Source organism: Temnothorax longispinosus, chromosome 12 (genome assembly GCF_030848805.1).
Source record: "Temnothorax longispinosus isolate EJ_2023e chromosome 12, Tlon_JGU_v1, whole genome shotgun sequence".
Taxonomy (NCBI): Eukaryota; Metazoa; Arthropoda; class Insecta; order Hymenoptera; family Formicidae; genus Temnothorax; species Temnothorax longispinosus.
In genome coordinates this window covers 720,179-743,095 of record NC_092369.1, presented here as the reverse complement: position 1 = coordinate 743,095, position 22,917 = coordinate 720,179, and the positions used below count along the sequence as shown (strand labels likewise).

The 22,917-nt window shown below is 40.1% G+C and overlaps 1 protein-coding gene across 2 annotated transcripts; it reads right to left on the bottom strand.

Moving 5' to 3' along the window:
• Window positions 1–16,047: 16,047 nt before the first annotated feature.
• On the bottom strand, window positions 16,048–22,890 carry LOC139822912 (calcium and integrin-binding family member 2). 2 transcript variants are annotated; one of them, XM_071795100.1, is made up of 4 exons: window positions 22,396–22,890; window positions 22,204–22,312; window positions 21,523–21,694; window positions 16,048–21,060 (listed from the first exon to the last, which is right to left on the bottom strand). In XM_071795100.1, exons 1-4 carry the CDS (start codon window positions 22,479–22,481, stop codon window positions 20,843–20,845), a joined length of 585 nt encoding a protein of 194 aa, XP_071651201.1. In that variant the 5' UTR covers window positions 22,482–22,890; the 3' UTR covers window positions 16,048–20,842. The 2 variants fall into 2 exon arrangements, with proteins under 2 accessions (XP_071651201.1, XP_071651200.1); XM_071795099.1 differs by having other exon boundaries at window positions 22,204–22,324; window positions 22,396–22,883.
• Window positions 22,891–22,917: the final 27 nt, after the last annotated feature.

The following is a 22,917-nucleotide window of genomic DNA, read 5'->3' as shown; positions in this document are numbered from 1 at the left end:
TGCGTCTCTTAATTATGAGTGGAAGAATGAAAGGGAAATGGAAAAGAGAAATGGAAATGAGCGTGAAAATCAGATTTACATACGATTTCATATCTGCAAACTAGTTGAAAGCGTCCCAACGCATGAACACGTCTCATGAAGAGGCGTAAAAACTCTTTGAAGCATCAATTTATGGACAAGCACGCTTTCTCTTGGACGACACTCTTTGAAATTGATGTATCGAGAGTTGAAAATTTCCGCGAAGAAAATTCCAATTAAACCCGATGATAACTTATAGAAAAAAACAAACATTACACAAGAAAAATAATATACAATAGATAAGTAATAATAATCAACCGCTGGCAAAAAATTGTACTGATGAACTAAATTAGATAATTATTTAGTAATTTACTGTTCATTCTTTCAAACAATAATCGAGGAATAAAAGTATTTAATACTTATCAAGTGACTTGAAAAAAGAAGAATGTTATAATATCTACTAACAATATTTTGTATTGTATTAGGAATTTTACAATAACTCTATCGTACGTTTCCCTTTTTTCTTTCAGTTTTAAATTGCAAATTTAATTAGTTTCTCTATAGTGTCAAAATTTCTTAATTTTTAAAATAATTAATAAGAAAAATTAAAGCCATTTAAATTAAATTCTCATATTTGTTCTCGTGTTTCTTCGTCTTACCTTTTTTGTCCTAACGTTTCTTGTCTTAACCAGTTGATACGATTTATCGCAGTGGTTAGCGGTATCGGAGATGTTGCGTGGATTCACCGAGAATGCGACATTGCGGCTGCGGTTGCGCAGGCATTGAAGTCTCCGCGCGAATAGATAACAATGACCAGCAGCGAGGACGTTGCTCGAGCGCAATCACAATGCGGTTTCGCCAACGCGCTTGCACTTGGTTAGACTTGTAGCATTGAGATGAAGAGCACTGATAGATTTCTGCCATAACTTCCGCGCTAAAAAATAGCTTAACCATTTATAAAGCAGAGCTCCTTACGTTTTAAAATGCTGGCGAGCGAGTTTATTAATAATGTGCTTAATTTCTACCGAAATTCTTAGAACTTTACAATTGAAGTATTTCTTTTAACTTATTAAAAAAGAATACAAAACTGTACATACAGTAATCTTTATTTTTATTTATTATGATACATATGATGGCACTTTCCGACATGGAACAGAAGAAGCGTATTTTTTGCATAGAGATCTTTACGATCATTTTTACGTATTTTTACAACACTCAAACGGCTAATCAATCATTAAATTCACAAAACACTGCAATATTGTTTTGATTCCGTAATTACCCTATTAAGAAATAAGATCCAAGCTGCGTTCCGATATTCACTGCCAGTACTAAAAATCTATAGTATATGCGAGAGTATATGTGACGTAAACTACGTAGCAGCCCCAGACTCCATAGTGCGACTGATTTTTTAATTTTCTTCTGCAACGCCATCTCTTGAGTGGTTGCGTTATGAAGCTAGACATTTCAGCTATTACCACCCAAAGTTTCAAGGTTTCACCCCCAGCATTTCACCTCAAAATTTCAAGTTAGCAGTCTGCGTCATAATTTTGACGTTTTAAATGCAGTAAACTATGTACTATATTGGGATGTAAACTCCCATGCTAGCTTGCAATAAAAAAGAACGGGCTAGTTATAGTTCTTCATTTCACTCGTTTTCTTCTAGAATAGAGTTTACATTCCAGTATAGTATATAAATAATTCATTAGTTAAATGTGACTACCTTATTGACTCATTAAAAAACATTGTGGAACAAAGAGTCAATATTAAATTTTGTTTTAAAATAGTTGTTTTGCGACAGTGTACAATCCAAAATTTTATACTCTAAGTCGACATTAAAAGGTACAGGCTAAAAACTTTTGGATTGTTCTGTCCCTCACACACAGAATAAAAGATTATTCTTTTATTCTTCCCCTCCAGTCGCTCCTTGACGTCGAATAATCGTAAAAATCGAGATTTATTTATTACAGTATTTCTACAACTAAACGGTCAATATTTTCGGTTTTTTCTACTAGTAGATCTATTATATATCCATTTTTCATCACTTTCTTGTTGTTTGTTTTAATTATTAAAATTCAAAATACGAGATTTTTATACGCTTTGTGTATGCAACGCATGGAAAAAATACAATTTTTTATAACAATTATCTCGCATTCGAAACGGTCAATTACTTTTATAAATTGTACAAACGTGTAGATACTCCATTTATTAACGTACAATTAAATTTTCAAATTTTTCTTGTTAATTGCGATTCGCGAGACAACTACCTTGCTGGCAAAACAGCTGGCGAGATGTACGAAATTATAGATGTACGCAAGGAAGCACGAGCGAGAGAGCACGAGCGCGGAAGCGCGAAGCAAAGAGGCAAGTGTGTGAGAGAAAGAGAAAGAGAGAGAGAGAGAGAGAGAGAGAGAGAGAGAGAGAGAGAGAGAGAGAGAGAGAGAGAGAGAGAGAGAGAGAGAGAGAGAGAGAGAGAGAGAGAGAGAGAAAGAAATATAATATATTGACCAATACTAATCGCCGATAAGTGGATTTCAAATAATGAAGAAACTTCAAATTTTCATTTAATTTTTTGCTTTAATTACTTTATTGATGAAGATGCGAAGTTATGACATTTTTTTTAAATAAGGTATATGTAGGGGAGACCGGGGCTAAAACGTCTACGGGGTAAATACGTCTAATCAAATATCTCGGAACCTGTATATTGTGCGAATTTGCTATTAACATTGTAAACGCTGCTTATGGTACCCATGTGGCCAACGGAGTTTCGGCAGGTTACCTGCCGTGTTATGATTTTTACGAGGGCAAATGTGTTTTCGGAAGGTGAAAGTTACATTTTCTTCGCGTGGAAATTTTGTAATATCTGCAATAATATTTGCTCTCCAAATCTCGAGATACGTGATTATAAAGAGTAATGCATGCTGAACACGAATCCAGTGTAGTTTTTTCATTATCGTTGATGTCTAATATTTCGTGGGCGATTAAACCCGAAACTTGTGTTTGGGGCTAATCCGTCCGGGTGCATTTCCAAGGCATTTCCGGGCATTTCCAGGGTCACTGCATATATATGGAATATGGATGAGACGGGAATTACAACCGTTCAGACACCGAATAAAGTCATCGGACGTCGAGGAGTGAAACAAGTCGGGCGAGTGACTTCTGCGGAAAGAGGAACCTTCGTAACTATTTTTTAATAATGTTTCGCATAAAAATTTTAAATAAATTTTTATATTTTTCTCTTAAAAAACAATTATTAAAATGTATCCTGTCATTTTTCAGGATTAGATGTACGTATATGTATTGAAAATGCAGTGCAGACGGTTATACCCCGGCATTTTTGAGATTTCAATTTTTCCACCGTTTTTATTTTTGCTCTATACCGGTTAAACAAAGCGACGTAGACAAAAATTTCCTATATATAAATTTTGTAGCTAAAGGTTCACTCTTTACAGTGGTATACCACATTTAACTACAATTATTTATTTTGTTGTTAAAAATCGGCACCGAAAAAAAACGGACGGTTTAGCCCCGGTCTCCCCTATATATTTTACATTCTCTATTACTATACGTTTGTTTCTTACTGTTACCTTATTGTGTTATTATTTTTATCCAGATATCCTCTAGCTTTTCTTTGGTTCTATTCTCTTTCCTTATTTTAATAATTTTCTTCACCCAACTGGTTTCTTTTCTCTTCTCCGCCAATAATTGCGCCAGTCCCATGTTAATTCTTATCTCTGCAATACAACTCGTTGCAAGGTGTTATTCTAGAATCTCAACTTTGCTCCGATATATTTTGCAAAAATTTTTCTGCTGACCTCGCCAGACCTGACTACTAAACTCTTCATTCCAACATGTAAATCTCGTGATAATTTTTTGATAGAGAGTCTTTCTTTCCTTTTTTTTTAATATTCTCGGACCCCCATTAAACAAAGTTTCTTATATTATTTTCTATATCTAGAGTTTTGTATTCAATTAAATTGCGTCTGCTTCTGAATTTTTATATCTCTTTCGATTAACCTACTTATAATATCACCCCCTTCGTCTTTTAGTCTTTTATTTATTTCTATCTTAAACATATTAAATTGTTCCTATGAAAATACATTTCTCTCTCTGCTTCTCATTTGGTTTTATTTTGTTTACCTTTTTCTATTTCAATCAAGCATTTCTTAATATTTTGTTAGACGTATTCTCCCTAATCTTCTCTTCAAATTTCAGTACTCTTTTTCCGGTCTCTATTCTCCCATTTCCCGTGTTTTTGCTTCTCTAATAATATAATCCTAGTATATCCCAGTCTAATGCTAAGAAACATTTTATGTATTTATCCTGATAATTTTCTATTGCCTTATTCTTCTTTTCACCCCATAAGTATTTCCGCCCCGTATAAGATGCTCTTTACTAAATGATTGAACATCATCCATACCCCCTTCCCCATTCTAGAAGTCTCCCGCAAATTTTCTTTGTCCTATTCCTCAAACCTATTTCATAGCACTTAAGTGCTATGACCTTTTCTAACCGTCTCTTTTATGTAGTGTTATCTGAAAACTCGGTTAATTGGTTGGAAAAGACTGTCTTATCCCAAACACTAAAAAAATGTCTACTTGATTGATGATATCCACTTGACCGTTGTTTCTTTGTAAAGTATAATCCAGATATTTAAAATAATCTTTTTTTATCTACTATTCCAAAACCATGACTCTTGGTAATTGTGTACATAGAGGGGCTCACCTTGGATGACCTTGATATTTTAGTATGTTGTCAAGGTCACCCTCCTGAGTGACCTTCAGAAGGTTTCAGCCCGCGCTTGTTGTTTATTTAAAAGTTATCAACAAAAAAAGTTTGAGAAATGTGGCACCTCGTTTCGCGTGGAAAGTGTATGCGCGGAGGCAGTAGGTTACGCCCCCCTGCGGGGGACTCCACTATTGTTAAACTAGACACATAGTGTGCCTTCAAAGTACATGCCTGGGCTTTTCACGCCTGGAAAGTTATAAACCCATTAATGAATATACTAATTAATGAACGTGCATTTGTATAATTGTGAAACTAATGTTTATTAGGATTTATGTAAACATATTTATTGAGAAAGTTTGACAAAATCGATAATTTCGAGCGGATACATAACTGCAATCGCGCGAAAAAACGCCTCAATACGATCTTTGAACTCATACTGACGTTTGAAAAGAAATTCTGCAATATAGCCATTGTACAATAATTTCGCAGAAAACGCGTGGACTCGTGAATGGTGGAGCCGAAAACAACGATTTGCTGCTTTAAATAACTTTTTTTTATTCATGCATGTACTATTTCGACATATATATTATAGTCATTTATGCCTTTTAATAACTGCTACATTTCTCAAACTTTTTTTGTTAATAACTTTTGAATAAACAACGAGCGCGGGCTGAAACCTTCTGAAGGTCACTCAGGAAGGTGACCTTGACAACATATTATAATATCAAGGTCATCCAAGGTGACCCCCTCCATGTACACAATTATCCTCTTTTTTTTTCTAAAAATATATCTTACAAAGCTTTTCAACATTTTTCCTTCATCTCGTTCCCGTCCCTCACAATTAATACTATACCATGTCATCCGCGTATGTTAAACTCATATCTTCTCACTAACCCTCCCGCCTATTCTTTTTGCAACGTACGTCTTCTATATCTGCTATAAAGCAAATAGCGTAGGGCTTAAGTGGGCATCTTTGTCTTACTCCTAATTCTCTCCAGAATTCCTTTGTTTGTATCCTATCTATTAAAACAGCGTTGATAGTTTCTTCGTAAATTTCTTCTATTCTTCTTACTAATTGTAAGTAACTAGTTTATTCCTTTTTTTCTGATCATTGTTCGTAATTTCTTTCTATTTATTATGTCAAATGCCGCTTTTAAATCCGCGAAGAATGCATATACTTTTCCTCTTTTCTTCTGTGTTTCTTTTTCTATTGCATAATTTAATATATATAGATGTTATCCATTGTGCTTCGGCCTCTTCTGAATATGTTTTCGGTCAAATATTTTTTTCTTCTACTTTTTTTTCTGAATTCTTCTTCTATTGTCACACATAGCGTCCCTTTCTCAGAGACATAGAAATTCAGACACAATTTAATAGAATACAAAACTCTAGATATGGGAAAAGATATCAAGAGACACGATAGTGTCTCGCGCCAAGTACACGCGGAGCGAGACCGACCGTGACTCTTTTACGCGACGCGACGATTTGCGAATACTCGAGATGTTGAGATCTCATATAACGAGTGAACGGATCAAGTTTTAAGTAGGCTTGATCGATAGCTTGGGTCGATAAAGGATAACTTTGTTTAGTTGGCGTTCTATAGAATATTTAAGAAAGACTATCAAAAAATTATCGCGAGATTTAGGTGTGGGAAGAGTTTAGTAAGTTCTGGCGAGGTCAGGGGAAAAATCTTTGCAGGATATGTCAAGGTGAAGCTGAGATTCTAGCTAGAACACCTTGCAACGAGTTGTATTGCAGAGATAAGAAACAACACGCGGAAATTGGTGCAATTATTGACGGAGAAGGAAAAAGGAATCAATTGGATAAAGAAAATTATTAAAATGAGGAAAAAGAAAAGAGAGAGAACCAAAGAAAGATGAAGAATCTCTTTAGAATAAAAATAACAGTAAGAGATAAGCGTAGTAATAAAAAATGTAAAAAAATATGCTAGTTAAAATTATACAGTTTAGAATGATATTGTTATTTCTTTTGTTAAACTTGTGATACATTATCGATAAATAATTATAATTATACCATGATTATTGGATATTAATATTTGTATATTACTTTAATAACTGTTGTTAAAATTATAATTAAAATTTTAAACTGTAAATTCGAATAAAAATAAATTTTTCAGCTATTTAAAAAATGTAAATTATTTTTACCTATTCTTTTATTTAAATTATGTACCAGTTTATTGTTAATATTTTTATTGTTAATTAGTTTATAGAAAAAAGACATTATAATGTTTATCAAAATACAAAGTTAAGTTGATAAATTAGCATAAATGACTTGTTAAAAAAATTTCCAATTAAAGAGCAATATAATTATCATTATAATATTATTCTTTGTTAATACATACCTATTTTATTTTGCAAATTTTCATACATGGCAAGGTGATATTCTGTTTTATTTTATTACATATGACTTATTATTATATTTACAATTTATTATATTTACAATTAAATTGTTTTTCCATCGTTGGTTTGAGTAACAATAATTTTTTATTTATAAATTGTATACTCATATTTCCCTTTCATAATATTTCAGTGTTTCGTTATTTCAATGTTCGAACAAGATTTTAAAGACTGTTTTTACATTTTAATTGCTTTCTAAAATCAAAACACTATTTCTCTCTTTATATTTCATATTAATATAATTATATGTATAACATTAATTGTTTACAATCAGATCTTATATCACACAAAAAACATTTATACTGTTTTAGAAGTTTAACACTACAAAATGCATAATGTAAAAAAAATTACCTTTTCAAAAGAAGATGAAAAGAAAAAGCCAATTGTATATGCCCTCCTAGAAAAAAATAACTATTGCACAATTAAAACTATACTGAAAAAGTTTATTGTACAAGATATATATTTTGGCATATATATGTTTCTATAAAGAATTTTTAAGAACATATATATATATATATATATATATATATAATCAGATATATCTTAATGGAATAAAAGACTCAATCGAAAAGAATAAAAGAGTACCAGTATGAAATTAAAAAAAATTTAATTGCAATAAAGAAATATATATTGTAAAAAACTTGGCGTCGACCGAGTGCGGCTGAAATTAACAAATAAATATGAGCGTATATATACGATAAGTGTATCAAGTTCCAACATTTTTTATTACAATAAGTACTTTATTATATTTCGAGGTCTAGTAGCGTCAAGTTTTAACCTGGAAAGTTTAAAGAGAGATTATTTATTGCTCTTAAATTATCTTACTCCTAATAAAATTTTTATCATGGAAGTAGGACGTTGGCCGTTAACCATACAAGCTATAAATGCAAAAAGAATGAAGATTGATCTCTCAAGCTAGCTGTCGCCCGCAGCAGAATATCTCCTAAATACCGATGTACAGTATTCGCTTACATCTCAAGATCACTTTTTTTTATTCTACTTAGAAGACCACGAAATATCCCCGCTATTTCTGAACGGATCCTCGGAATTTTCAAACAAGTCCTCAAGTTTTATTTGTTCAGATGAAATTTAAAATATAGAGCCGATTTCACAAAACATCGCTCCATCTCGCTCGCTCTCATTCTTGTTACATTCTCGTTTTCGGCGAATTGTCGGAGCAGTTCCTGGATAAACAGATCCGCGTCCTATGGCTACAAGATCACGCTCGAGTAGCGATTCTGTAACTGGGGAATATGCACCTACCCGTTCGGCCGAACATATCCGGTTTTCCTGGATCCTAGATCCCGCGCGAGTCTGATATAGCGCAGACAGAAGCTCAAAAAAATCTAGCTCGCAACGAGAGAGAGAGAGAGAGAGAGAGAGAGAGAGAGAGAGAGAGAAGGAGAAATAGATGCAAGGAAGGGGAAAGAAAGAGAGAACGCGAGATTTCTGCCGGGAGAATGACTCGAGAGAGGCAAAGAGCTCCGATGATGTCATCGGTCGTCGAGTACTCGCGCCTACGCTTTTCTCTCTTCTCGCCGGGTTTCTTGATCGGGCACCGCGTGCGCTTCTTCCTCGCTACGTGCGCAGCGTAGAGAGAAGAGAGCACGGCGCAGCCGGCGCAGCCTCCTCCTGCCGCGAACCTTCGTTTCTCTCCGTCTCTTTCCGTATCTTCCACCGTTCCTCCCCCTTGCCCTCCCTGCCCTCCCTTCCCCGAGAGATCTCTAGAGTCTGCCATCGCGCGAGGACGAGTCGAGCGATATAACGTACCGAGGACACGCTCGATTCTGCCTCCACGCCGGTCCACGCTGCCGGTATATACCGGTTATGCAGATGGAGGCCCGGTCTGGACCTCCTCGGCAATCCCGCCGCGAGAGAACGCGCGCCATCTTCTTCTTCCTTCCTTCTACATTCTTCTCGCCTCCTGCTCCCTCCCTCGTGCATCGCCTCCTCCTCTTCTTCTTCTTCCACATCTCGTTTTCTTCTTTTTCTTCCACCTATCATCCTCCGCCCTCTCTTCTTCTCCTCTCTTTCTCTCTTTCTCTTCTTTTTTTTCTTCTTCTTTTGCGCAGTCGCCGTCGTGGCTACTCCTGTCTCCGGCTCTCCGCGGCCAGCAATCGCCGCTGCTTCAGTTTTACGCGCTGTTATCCGGATATTCGTACGTGAACTCGTCTCTCTTTCCACGTCATCCTCTCGTCGTCTCCTTCACCTCCTCCCGCTTGTTTTTTTATTTTTTGCCTCCTTTTCCTCTTCGTCGTCGTATGGCGTTTCTCGTGGCCGTTAGAACGGTTAGTAGCTCCTCCATCGTGCGCGACTCGCCAAGACAGAGCTATTTGCGGAGGAGATGCCTTTTTGCGGACCCTTTGCCGTCATTGGTTCGCTCTAGCGGAGTCGCCACCACCGATTCGGGGATGATGAAGGGCGGTGAAGGACTCGACGTCTTGTTATACGACATCGTGATTCGGAACTTCCGTTTTACTCTGAGATCACGTGCTATTAGACTGCAATCTCTTTTTTATTTTGCTAGGACATGTATTTTTCTTACTCTATAGATTTTTTTAATTTTTAACGAACGAACACGCATAGACTCCTTATTTATCTGTCTATGAAATCAATAATGTTTCCCAGACAGCACGTGTGTCTAAAAGATGTCATAATGACGTCTATAAGATGTTTTTTAGATATGTATGTCTAAAGATGTCTTAAAGATGTCTTTTAGACCGTCTGGATTACTTAAAAACATTTTACAGATATTATTTTGATAAAAATAACGATTACGAAACTGCGCTTTTGAGGCTGCACGATGCATCGTACGGATTTTTTCGGGAAACATTGTTCGCGGGAGCCTTCATTGAAGGCGAACTGCCTAATAAAGTACACCGAGAGCCAGATTGGAAGGCATTGTGGCGATCGAGGCGAGACGATAAACGCGAGGTGGCGAACAACGGGCGTAAATGTGACGCGGCAACCGAGCATAATCGGCGGATTTACTCTCGCCGAACGGAATGCGACTCGAATTTAATCACGCCGATCGGCAGGCGCGTCGTCATCGATAACGTCGATCGGGAATGCGACTCGGCTAACGGTAGCGTTCTCGTCCTGCTCGCGATACGTTTGCGCGATTGCCGCTTGTAGGAAGAGGATATGTAACTTGGACGATCACGCGAGCCCGAGAAACGTAACTCACGGCCGGAGCAGCCGCGCGGTTCGATTAAATCGCCACCATCAACCGTCACTCGACGAGTCTCAAAGTGTCTCGTTAAATCGGCGCGAATGTCCCATTTCTCTTGTAGATCCTGACGCTCTTCAATTACCGTATACCCGCGATTGCGCGTAATAATTAGCGATTCCCGCCGATAAAATTGCGTCAAAGTTTTCGGCGCGACTATTTCGCGACTTGTTGTCCCCGTTTAGAGAGATCGCGCGTCGGACTTGAGAAATCATCGGCAATCGGCATTCGACTCCCGCGATTCGAATCCTAACGTGACTCATGCAGACAGATCGAATGATGATTTTACGCGGACGTGACGTCACGTCGGGTCGATCGATAAATTGCCGGCAATTTATTCGTCCGTTTCTAACAAGGCTTTCTCCCATTCTGATGAAAAATGTTTTTTACGTGTAAGAATGAAAAAATAAATCTTTGTACCATTTATACAGTTTAGCAAATTTCGCAAGGAAAGCGAAAAAAAAGAACTTTCGAGAAAGTCTGGCCGCTGTTAGAGATTCAGTCTGCACTGTTAAATTCGCAGTGCCAAATTATACTTAGTTTGAGTCATTTTAAACCATTCCTAGAGGTCGCCACTGCTCCTACTCAATATATCGTTAATTTAACTAAAATATTGGAGTTAAAATAATACTGTTTTGTGTTAAAATAATAAATTTCGACACTCATCCCAGACAGCATCCGTGTCCAAAATCGGGACATTAAAGACATTTTTAAGACATCTTATAATATGATGTCTAAAAAATAGGATAATTAGTTAAAAATAACAAAATGCTATCTATAACTTAAGGTATTGGTTTAAATTTCGTCCTTCAATATTTTACAGTGTGGTACAATTTTTTCTGAGTTTGCCTCGGACGCTGCAAGAACGGAAAAAATGTATCTTACGCGACTCGCATTGTCACGTAAACACATAGATGTCTTTTTCGCGCGTCTACGTCGTACAGAAATCCATGCTGTCCGAGATTATATCGATTTCAATCTCCGCTACAACTGGACGATCGTGATAACCGCGTGTATCACGTCCACTCTCGACATCGAGATTGACATCGCGACAAACCGACGTAGCCCGGGCTGCAGTGCTCACTCGTACGGCTCGTGAGAGGACAATTATGCATATCGTTCGATAACTGGTTTTTGCAATCCGGTATATAATAATAGCGCCACGCCGTATTCGGGCGCGCATTAATCAGCTTCTCTGCCTACGGCGCGGCAGCATCCACTTCTGCAACAATATTGCGGCCTGTAAGTGCCACGATGGTAGCCACGATGGAGAATACCGCGGTTAAGTAGATCCCTCGCCTAAGTAGCCACGCCGGTAATTCATTGCCTTCCATTTTACTGCCATGGAAAGAAATACGCCAGCTCCCATTTTCCGCCCGAGGACCTTTGATTTACATCATCGTTGTCGTCGTCGTCGTCGTTGTCTTGAGCGGACCAGAAACTTTCCAGATCATCGATTTCTACCGGTTCTCGATTTCGAGATAAAGCAAGCGCTGCTCTTGGGGGAAGCGCCAAGTGCAGAAAATGTTACATCAACGTAGGAGAACGTAACGACGACGATGCGTAAAAGTCAAAGTTCGTTGCAATTTTTGTACATTATTATTGCTTAAAGAAAAAGAACATCAATTCGTCATTCGATCATTGTCCACCGATTATTAAAAGATCTAGACAGTTTCCGAGACCGGGTCATTCGCTTCGATATTTTGCGTAGACGAGAACCGTCAAAGAGAAAGAAAAGAGACGATAACGTCTGCGCGCGTGGTGCACGTGGGCCATTTGTTGACCATGGGAACGTGAGTTGTTGTGCAAATAATTGGCACGGCTGTCCGCGTTTGTCACGCTTGCTTATGAGGCTCGCTGTTCGCCGAGCCGCGAGACGATAGCTTGTGTTCGCAAAAACCAACGAGACGAAGGTGTCGAAGGTGACAAACGAAAATATATTGTTTTCTAAATCGGCAGCGCGCTACGAGCATCTCGCTTCTTCATCGGAATACATATATCGAGCCGCTTGTCCAACCGCTTCGTGCTCGCCACGTTCGCAAATTTTATGCACCTCTTATTGTTAAATGTAATTTATGCAATTAGTAATTCGATTTTCAGATTAAACTGAATACTTTCGAGAACTTTTTCGCCTTTTATTAATATAATATTTTTAAAAGAAACGGAAAATTAAAATATGGAAATATTAAAATATGTATAAATATTAAAATATGTAAATATTAAAATATGGAAATATTAAAATATGGAAATTAAAGCTGTGACATATTATTTTTAGACATACCTGTTGGTACAGCTGCAGACGCGACGAATGAGATTATTTTTATCTTTAGACAAGAGGAAATTTTATGCGTATGTGAGAAACAATATTGAAAAGACTTAAGAAAACATATTGAATACTGGAGATCTTGCGTACCGATGTGACAAAAAATTCCCACCAGTCCTGGGAAACAAGTTTAATTAAGAAGATATTAGAATATTACTTTTCATAACACATTAAATAAAATTGAATACGTATTATATATCTTTTATTACAGTTTTATCCTTGTTGCTTTTAATAGCCTTGACATCTCATCGTACACGAAATAGCACATGTATGTACACGTGATATATTTTGAATACTGATATAAGCCAGCAGTTATTGTTATCATTCTGCCTGTACGCTGCTGCATTATCATACTAGAGAACTAGTCTTTGCGTTTGTTAACTGCAAATGCCTGCCGAAAACGTGGAAATCACGTAATATTCCGCGGACGACATGGTGCCTTTCGAATGCACAGAACGCTTGCGGAATAATTTTAGGCGGTGCTCGAGCAGAAAGCTGATCCGCCAGCCGCGACCAGTTGCGAAACTTTTTTGAATACCGACGAAGTTGTATTCAAAGTACTTATGTCAGTAATAGGCGAATCGTTTCATTCGCTATAAAAAAAAAGTGAGAGAGAGAGAGAGAGAGACATCGTAGAATCGAAAATTAAAGCTAATTTCTATTTAATTTACGAGACGTGTTGGTGCGGATTTCATCGTATTATAATCGGAGCAAACTTTCAAATCCATTTTATGCAAATCGACCGCTTATAATAATCGGCCGCTAATTGTCATTCTTATCGAGAAACAGTCAAGATTAATATCTTTATCGTGCAGACGGGCAAATTCTCGATAAACATCTGAAGATTATTATGCAAATCGCCCGATTTCCTCGGACGATCGTAGCCTTGCATATTCCATATCGTTCCCGGCGAGGCACTAACTCGCGAGCGAGTCGCGAGCACTTGGAACGAAGACGAACGGCGAACCGGTCGTAACTGTTGACATAATTCCGGGCGCGAGTACATCTTCGCTATGCATCCGCGGTTTCCTAGAATTATAGCGATCTCACGATTTTCTTTGAGCAATCCCGGCGGCGTGCGTGCGTGAGTGCGTGCGAGAAAACGTACGATTGATGCAGAAAGCGCGCGCGCGCAGACATACGCGCGTCCATTGTGAAAGTGTCAGTCGCGTGCATCTCCTTTGATTAAGTCTCTCGCGTCATCGACGGACAACCTCATAGGTCACTGCCATTTTCGTTCTTGTCTCGTCCGTATCGAGAGATAATGCGTCTACGAAGACGCTCCGCGGGGTATAACGCGCCGCGGAGAATCTTCTCACGATAATATATTTCTGCATCGGGGTTGCGCGTACTCGATGGATATACTCACAATTAAACGTCTCGCTCGTTTGCACGCGTAAAAATTCTTATTAACGCCCGCGTATTGCAGAAATTCTTCGACGCTGCTAAATCACAATCGCCGTTCCCCCGATACCACGGGCAGATAAAAGCGATATAAAATTATCGTCGTGGAATCTGCGTAGGAGACACAAGGAACATGCGCCTTTTATCAATACCAAACTTCTTTGAGTACATCGCTCTGTGCGATCGTTATCTCGCTGAATTTACATTCGATAGTATTCTCACAGCTATAGTGTCGAGATTTGCGAAAAGGAAAAAGGATTTTATTGATTCGCAAAGGTAGAGTTCTTTTTAAATTATTTGCTATAGTTTTTTTCTTTAATTAAAAGAGAGATCTTCAAATAATTTAAATGAGATATGTGTACGTTTTTAAAATCTGCCTCTTACGTTGAACATTTATATAAAATAAGTCCAAAGTCTATAGTATATATAATATTTTTAGAGCTAAGGAATCATAATGTCGCCAATTTTTTTGCGCTGCGAATCTCGAGATTTTCTAATAGTTGTCGGCTTTCTATATATCTTCGTAAATCTCGCGCGAACAATTCGAGGGTAACAGGTACCTCGGTGAACATTAAAAAAAAGGGGCGTCTCGTGGCATGGAGGATTACGAATCTTCCCGAGAAGATGTCCGCGATAGTAAAAGAATATTCGTGCACCCCAATGGAGCCCATTAGGATCCAAAGGCGGTTGGTCCAGTCTTCTTCTCTCTCTCCTCTCCCGTTTCTCTCTCGATGGATTCACGATGCTGGAGGAGAGGCAGGAGATGGTCGGGTGGTCAAGCAACATTCCGTCGCTCCGAGAGACCCTTCCTCCCCCTCTTTGGTAGATGGTTCCCTATATACAAGCTCTCGCTTCTTTATGAGCCACAACGATATGTATGCCCACGAAAGCGCCAATATTATTTCGACTACGCGCGCTCTACGTAACCTTGCCGAAGTACGAACGTCGCCTCGTCTCACCTCGCCTCGGCTCGTCGCGATTGTCTGCTCGATTCTCGTGGCACCTCATCCTCATCTTCGCCTGTCGAACAGACACACGCTGCGTCGCGTCGCGAATCTCGCCGATCACGCGGCAATAACATCGAACGCTCTGTAAGCGTAAACTTCACACCTCAACATATAAAATATTCTCGACCTTTCCGTAACGTATGAATTTATTGACAAGTCAATATCGTAAAGTTATATTCTGTAATTTTTGTCAAATTAAGATATAAATATGAGGCACTAATGTGATTCCCTATACTGTTCTCGCACGAACTATTATATAGACGAGGGAACAGACAATCGTATTATAATGCAGTAACGATCGAATTATCATCACGTTACCAACTTGCGTGATCGCTCGCGCGTTTCCTTCATTTCCGCGCGAGACACATTCGCGATTTTTCATCTTCTCTTTCTCCAGGTTTTTCCCGCCTACCTAGAGTGCCTTTCGCAACAGCTGAGATTAAGGCAACGGATATGTATCCGACTTTTCCACGGTACGTGTCTGACTTATTCTGAATGTGAAGACCGGCTCCACGAATAGCAGACCGGTATGAAGGAGAAGGTGAAGCGAGCGAGAAAAAGAGGCGAGGAGGAGAGAAGAATGAGGGAGAGCAACAGAAGATATCTAGGTCCGGTTTCGAGAAGTTCAAGATCCTCTCGGATACGTCTTTAAAAATTTAAGGATCGTCATGAACAATTTTTACATTAAACGAAGCGTCGCTTAACGGCCGCGGCATGCCGTCGATTTTTCGGCCGTAATTTGCGGCGCGTCTAATGGCAAATCGAGCGTAATTAAAATCGAAAACGCCGTTACCGTGCGTGGTACCCGCACGACGGTGTGACTAATGCGAGCGCTTACGTAATTATCGCCAGGCAGTCGATCGCGATGAACTCGCGCGCTACAATCTACAATGTCGGCTGACGCGTGGTAAAAATTCGCACTCGAGTACAAGTTTCCCTTAACGGCACGTGAATGATAATACATTCGGCGTAAAGCGGTTGCGACTAATGTGCGACTACGTGGCAATACAGTTAACGTAATTAGCAGATACCATCGAGAGACCTGACTGTATTATATCTCACGCTTAGTTCGCGCGCACGCGCGCGCGAGAGAGAGAGAGAGAGAGAGAGAGAGAGCGCCATTATTTCCGAGCATTTAATATTATCTCTGAATAATATTACCACGAAACGGTAGTCCGCGATGACTACACACAGGACGTCTTTCAAGGCCGTGGAATCACATACAACTTATTCCAGTTATAGGCAGCTAGATAAATATACAATATTTTACGAGTCTCTTCTCCAATAAGCAAGTTAAATTATACAAACTTGAAAAAAAATGTCATCATGATTTCACGCATTGCTGGCTTCGAATAATGTACGCATCTACTGCCTGCTAATAAAGCCTTCCGGCATCAACGAAAACACAGAGGAGATTATACATTCCTCGCAAAATTGACTATTCTAAACTATATCTAGCGTCCCATAATTGATTTATCTACTTCCAAGATGAGCTTGGGGTCTAATAACTTAACTATTCGCTTGTCTGTATTCACTTATATTCATTTTCATATTCGCTTTATTTTCACCGATGGAAAATTTTAGGAATGTTGTAGAATTTATTGCTGTTGTAAAAGATTAATTCTTATTTTTTCTAAAGGACGCAATTAATATCGCGATTTGTTTATTTCCAGTTACGTTGGAATTAAGTCCATGTTTGGAGTACTTTGTGGTACACATCAGATTCTCCCTAACATTAGTAATTATTCTAAAGGGAATGTTCTTTTGTTCTGTGATTATGTGCTTGCCTATCAAAGGTTTGCTAGGGATTAAAAACCGGAATTATCGTTGGTTTCCAAATAATGTATACGATATAGCGATTGAACAAAATTTCTCGGGCTCAGAGGCTCAGATGATGAAGCTTAACATCGCCGTACCCCGCGAGAATAAAACGTTAATAACTGAAGGGACACCTTCCGGCCTTCAGAGTATTGCACCCGGCAACGGATTCGATACACCTACCAAGCCGCCCACGCGTAGCTCGGAGATCTTCTCGCGACCGCCACCGAAAAATCTCCATCCGAATAATGTCACTGCTAGACGTTCGGGTCGAGGCATCGAAGAAAGTTCCCGAGATCCTGCGTGCACGCGCGCGCGCGAGATCTCGCCCACGCCAGGGCGCCATAAAAGTTGAGTTCGAATCTGCCCTCCTCAAACCGCCTCCACCATCGCACCACCACCGGCTTCACCACCGGTGCATTCTCCTCCCTCCCTTTACCTGTACACTGCCCGGCACTGCTCATTTCTTCTGCTTCATCTCCTCTTCCTCCTCTCCTCCTCGTCGCCGTCCACCCGCGATCTTTGCCTTCTCATTCCTCTTCTCCGACTTCTCGTCTCGCCTCCGCTCGAGGGGAAAAGAGAGAGGGAGAGGAGAGAGGCTATGCGAAGTCCCTCCGCGCGGACCCGTCGCGACAAGCCGCGTCGAGGAGGTCCAAGAATGCACGGACATCACGGCATGGAAGGCGGTTGGCTGTGAGCCCCGCGAAGGGGAAGCCTCTCGAGAGAGCCGGGTTTCCTCGACGAGAGCGGAGACGGAGGACCTGCGTCGAGGGGGAGGCGGGAGAGAGAGAAAAAGAGAAAAAGAGAGAGAGAGAGAGAGAGAGCCTTCACGGGGCCTCGAGGGCCACTCCGCGACCCGCCGGGAGGACGAGGAGAGACGGTGGAACGGCGGGGGCCCGAAGTGGGGCCGGGAAGTGACCGGATGGCCTTGGTCCCGAGACTTGGTTAGTTACCGCGCGGCCGACTATGCTGGCCACAGGGCGGTATCTCCGATTTCGACCGCTTTTTAAGACGACCGGACCAGGACCCGGCCGGCCGGCCAGCCGGCAGAAAGGGGGGGCCCGTCCTGGTCCGACAGGGGAAGTCCGAAGTGGTCCGAAGGGGCGACACGACGTGCCGACGAATGCGCGAGACATGCGCACACATCGTTCGAGAAGGCTGAGAACGAAGCGGCTTGAAGAAACGATGGGATTTTGCGAAAACCTTTTCGCTGCTCACAATTCTGATTTATATCGCGATATGGCGATAAGACACGATCTTTACAATCTTTTCTCGTTTTTTTTTCTCAGGAACTTTATTATTATTAATTCTTATCCGAACGAGAATAGATTTTACACGTGTTCTTTTTTTACGCGCGTGCGTTGCGAAAAAGCAATATTGTATTGAAGCGATGCAACCATTACCAATATATATTAGCTCAAAAAGAGAGAGCGTTTACAATATAATACCAATATGAGAAATTAGTTTAATTACTCTATACCCAACATAAAAATTGGATGTATATTGTTAGCCAATATTGCTGCAATAAAGTTGTGCTAAGAGGGTTGTAGGCTTGCAACTTAATTGTATTACGCGCATTGTTGCCTGAAACGAAATCTTTTGTGCGGGCTACAACTCACGCTTGTAAGGCGTAACACAAAAACCGATTTAACAGCTTAATCGCAATTAACCGAAAAAGATCGGCATGCTTCTCACGCGCGGTATTCCATTATTCGTGCGCCGGAGCACCGCCGCCGCGCGTTCGGAGACGCGCGCGCAAGAATCGCGCGGTATTCCACGCGCGATCCATTCGAATAGCTTCGAGTAAAACTTTGTGGAAATCGGCAGGTATACGATTGCGTAAATTGCGCCGATACGGTTTGTCGGCCACGGAAATAATGGGGAACGAAACGCAACGTGTTACACATGCACGCGCGCTCTTCCGCCCTCCGCGGCCTCCACACTCGTCGTCGATCTCGCGGAGGACGGAGGACGCCCACGTCTCGTCCCGTATAAATTAACGCAGTCGTGAAATCGCACTCGCGAGTTCTCTCCCCCCCCCCCCGTGTCGCCGGGAGGGACTCTTGTCTGGGGCAAGAATGAATAGCCCGGTTACTTGCTTACCATCGCTCATTATTGTTCAACAGGGGCAACTTATGTGTGAGAGCGCGAAAAGGTATATCTGCAACGCGTACAAAGCGATATACAGGGTGTCCTAAAGGTCGCGTGCCTTTATTCGAACCGCAGGTGGTCAAAAACGGATCGCAAGTGGAACAATGGCTCTCTCAAGGTCGAGGACTGAGGGGAAATGCAACGGAAAACGAGATTCCACCGGTATTTCCTCCGGGAAAGAAATCGATTAGGGAGCGTCGTGGAAAAATGTGTGACTTTTGATACACCCGATACATCGGCGCCCCAGCCGAACGTCTCTCTATCGAGCTAATAATTACCTCGGTGAGTTTGCGAAAGTCTCATATATCCGCGGTATTTCACGAGAAGGATCCCCGGGCGATTTTCGTCTATCGTTAGCGTGTCTCACGGATCCAGGACGTCGGTAATAGCAAACATCGTCATTAAGAGCTTCGGATGCTGACGGCGCTTGAGAGTGTCACAGATGCGCTGCCAATTTGCGGTGGCCGAGTATAGGGGTTTGCATTAATTACAATTTCATCCAACTTCCGCGCGTCCCCAAGGCGCGGCAATCCGCGGACAACCCGGTCCAGACAGCATTTTTGATATAATGTCTAAAAGACGTCTTAATGATATCCCGATTTTTTGATATAGTGCTGTCTGGGAAAGATTTTCCGGCTTGTGCATCGTCAACGCATCAAGAATACTTCGCAAGACCCAACGATGCTTAGGCAGCGATACTTTTTCCGCAATCGGTGGGCGACTAATGGTGGAGGATATTAACTCCGTCACTTATACGGTCCATAGGCGCGTCGCCGCGATCCGCAGACGCGTTTATGCAGATTATCTCCTCTCGATTTACCTCGCACTATGACGATAAATTAACGTGGTGCGGAACATCACGGGTCAAGAAACTGTTATAGGCTCCGATGCGTTTGTTCGCGATGCGTTATTATTTAGGCGTTACTGTTCATTTCCGCCTCGGGCAACCTTTCGTGCGTACCTTCTTCGTCTCCTAATCTCTACGACTATGGACGTAAACGCGACGTATTGAAAGGCTCAGCTAAAGAGCCGGCAATCTTCATTAAAGTAGAGCAAAAATGAGCAAATGGGCATTAATTACGTTGCATGAAGCGCGAACTGAAATGAAACGGAAGAGAGATCATTTTCGAGCTCATAATTTCTCAGGTATTTATTAATCCTCTGTTGCGCAGTGCAATTTTCAAATCACACGCCAGTCTTCTCTTTTTATTACCCAGACTCCTTTTTATACTTCACTTCACTTGTCGACTATTATAATTTTGAAGCTATATCATGAAAGTTTATCTCTCTTTCGTTCTTAAGGAAGTAATTATTCGTTATTTTGTTCTAATTTAATTTCCCCATCACACGTCGAACAAGTCTCTTGATCAAGCCAACAAATAATTTAGCTGATTAATCCTACTTTACTAACAATAAGATTCGGTTACCTTAGTAGCACAACTTTATTGCAACAATATTGGCTAATAATATTTTTATGTTAGGTATTAAAAACTAATTTCTTATATTGGTATTATATTGTAAAGTAGACGTTCTCTCTTTTTGAGCTAATATTGGCAGTGCATTTACATTTTATTAATAACCAATATTAGCTTTTCATTGGGAAATATTGGCCAAGACATTCCCAATATTCAGCCAATATGTTGCCAATGTATTGTGCTACCAGGTTATTGACAATTGTATGTACGTGTAACCGTTTAAGATATTATATTACGGTACATATATCTTTTGTACGTGACTTGGATCGTGCAATTTATATTCTTATGTGGAAAGTCGCCATGAAGTCGGAGGATCTGGTCACAACGTGCTCGAACTCGAGATAAGACAGAGCTCCGTCGCCGTCTATGTCGCTCTCCTCCAGAACTTTTCGACACACGGTAGCCACCTCTTCGGCACTTAGCCCACCTCGAGTCAGCTGCCGACAGGTGCGCTCCAAATCACCCAGACCCAACACCCCGTCCTCGTCGAAATCTGTTCGCGGAAGATTACAAATTGATAGATGCAATAGATGAGCGATCGTCGGAATATTGTCCGAGCGAGAGGCTGAATGGACCTCGCGGTGATTCTACCTTCGCATCGGAGAACGTTCTCTTTCACTTAAGCCTAATCATAAAATATTTATGAGAGGTAGGGGGGGGGGGCAACGGGTAACGTGACAAAAACGCGTAATCTACGGTGAAAGAAAAAAACACCCCGCTCGCACGAGGGTACTATATAATTATGACGTTGCGCCGCGGCAAAATCGATCGGTTGTTCCGTGCAAATATTCTCGTGCATCGTGGATGTCGTGTCTGGATGCCGTATGTACTTCTCATCCCATGGAACAACTATAGGTACAGCCGAGGTCGACCTCCAGGCTCTCTCACGATCCGCTCGTCCGCCCGTCCGTCCGTCCGTTCGTCCGTCCGTCTGGATTCACCTGGTGGTCCGTACCGTAAATTTTGAAGGCGTAAAAGACTTTCAAATCCCGCGGTGCTTGTTCAGAGAACACGGACAACATCTCGAGAAATTCCTCGAAACAGATTCCTTCGGAGAGGGACGTTGATTGTCCTGAATCCTGACGTTGCGTAAAAACTTCCGAGATCCGTTCTCTAAATGGATTCTCCTAAAAAGAAAAAAAATTCCTCCTTAACAAAAGCACGAGAAAATGGAAAAAAAAATATATATATATTTATTTTTAGCTAAAACAAAGATAAGTTTAACTATTACTATAATATTGAATACTCGTTAAAATATATAATTTAAGTTTAAAAAAATCTATAATATCCAGTATAATGATATATTCATCTATAGTAGGCAGTCGGCAGAATACGTGAAATATATATATACTCTAATAAAAGCGTAAAAATATTCGTATAGATTTATCTATATACATATATATATATATATATATATATATATATATATATAATAAAAGTTACAGTAAGTACAATGTTTAAAATAATTATAACAAACTTAAATTTAAATAATTATATGTAAATTAATAATTATGTAAAAGTCTATTTTTCTAAAGAATAGAAATGTATATACACATAAAGTTTTTTTTACAACACATGTGAAACTTATTATATCGAATTTTTATTGTTCAAAATTACTTAAAAATTTGAAATAGACCTTTAATTCAGGAATACGCGCCAAATACGACAAGGGCAAACGAAGAGACGATGCCTCTTGCGGCGTCATGGTACGTGGTATCATTCCAGGATCTCCTATTTCTCGAAATCTTTTAAATATTCTAGAAAAAAATGGAAGTTTTGAACGAAACGAGAATAAAATAAAACAATAATACAATCAAAAGGATATTACCTCAAGATTTCTTTGCGTGTGAAAAAGGTGCAATCCTGATAATCTTCGAGTTGTTCTTCGGTGAATGTCGCCACTTTATTTCCCATCACTCTTTTATATGTATATATTGTTACGAATGTTGGATTCTGGAATATTATTATCACTTAACAGATAATTTTTCCATTATTTTTCCGTAGAAAGAAACAGGCGAAGATAATTAATTGTCATAGAAATTGAAGAACTGTTTAAACCGGATTAAGAAAGACTGTTACATTTACGAGAGAACAGCGAGAACTGAGTTCTCACATCACTGATGTTCGATACGAAATCGTGCAATCTAATAACCAGGGTGTGTCTCGCCACTCCCATCAGCAAGGACGTTTTGATCTTAAATTTACGAGCAACTATGACCTATTTATATACCTTGTTAATTGTACAGCAAAAATTATTTTCTCTTAATTTAAACATGCGAGCTGTCTGATAATAATCCTCTATAATTAGGTCTTTTTATATGTAAAGAAAATTATACAATCGGTAAATGGA

Excerpts from the sequence above, each read along its gene's own strand:
- LOC139822912 (XM_071795099.1), bottom strand. The coding sequence starts at position 22,481 with ATGGGAAATAAAGTGGCGACATTCACCGAAGAACAACTCGAAGATTAT. Across the intron at positions 21,695-22,203 it reads CGCGTATTCCTGAATTAAAG|GAGAATCCATTTAGAGAACG; the intron begins GTCTATTTCAAA and ends TTTTCTTTTTAG. Across the intron at positions 21,061-21,522 it reads TTACGCCTTCAAAATTTACG|ATTTCGACGAGGACGGGGTG; the intron begins GTACGGACCACC and ends TTCCGCGAACAG.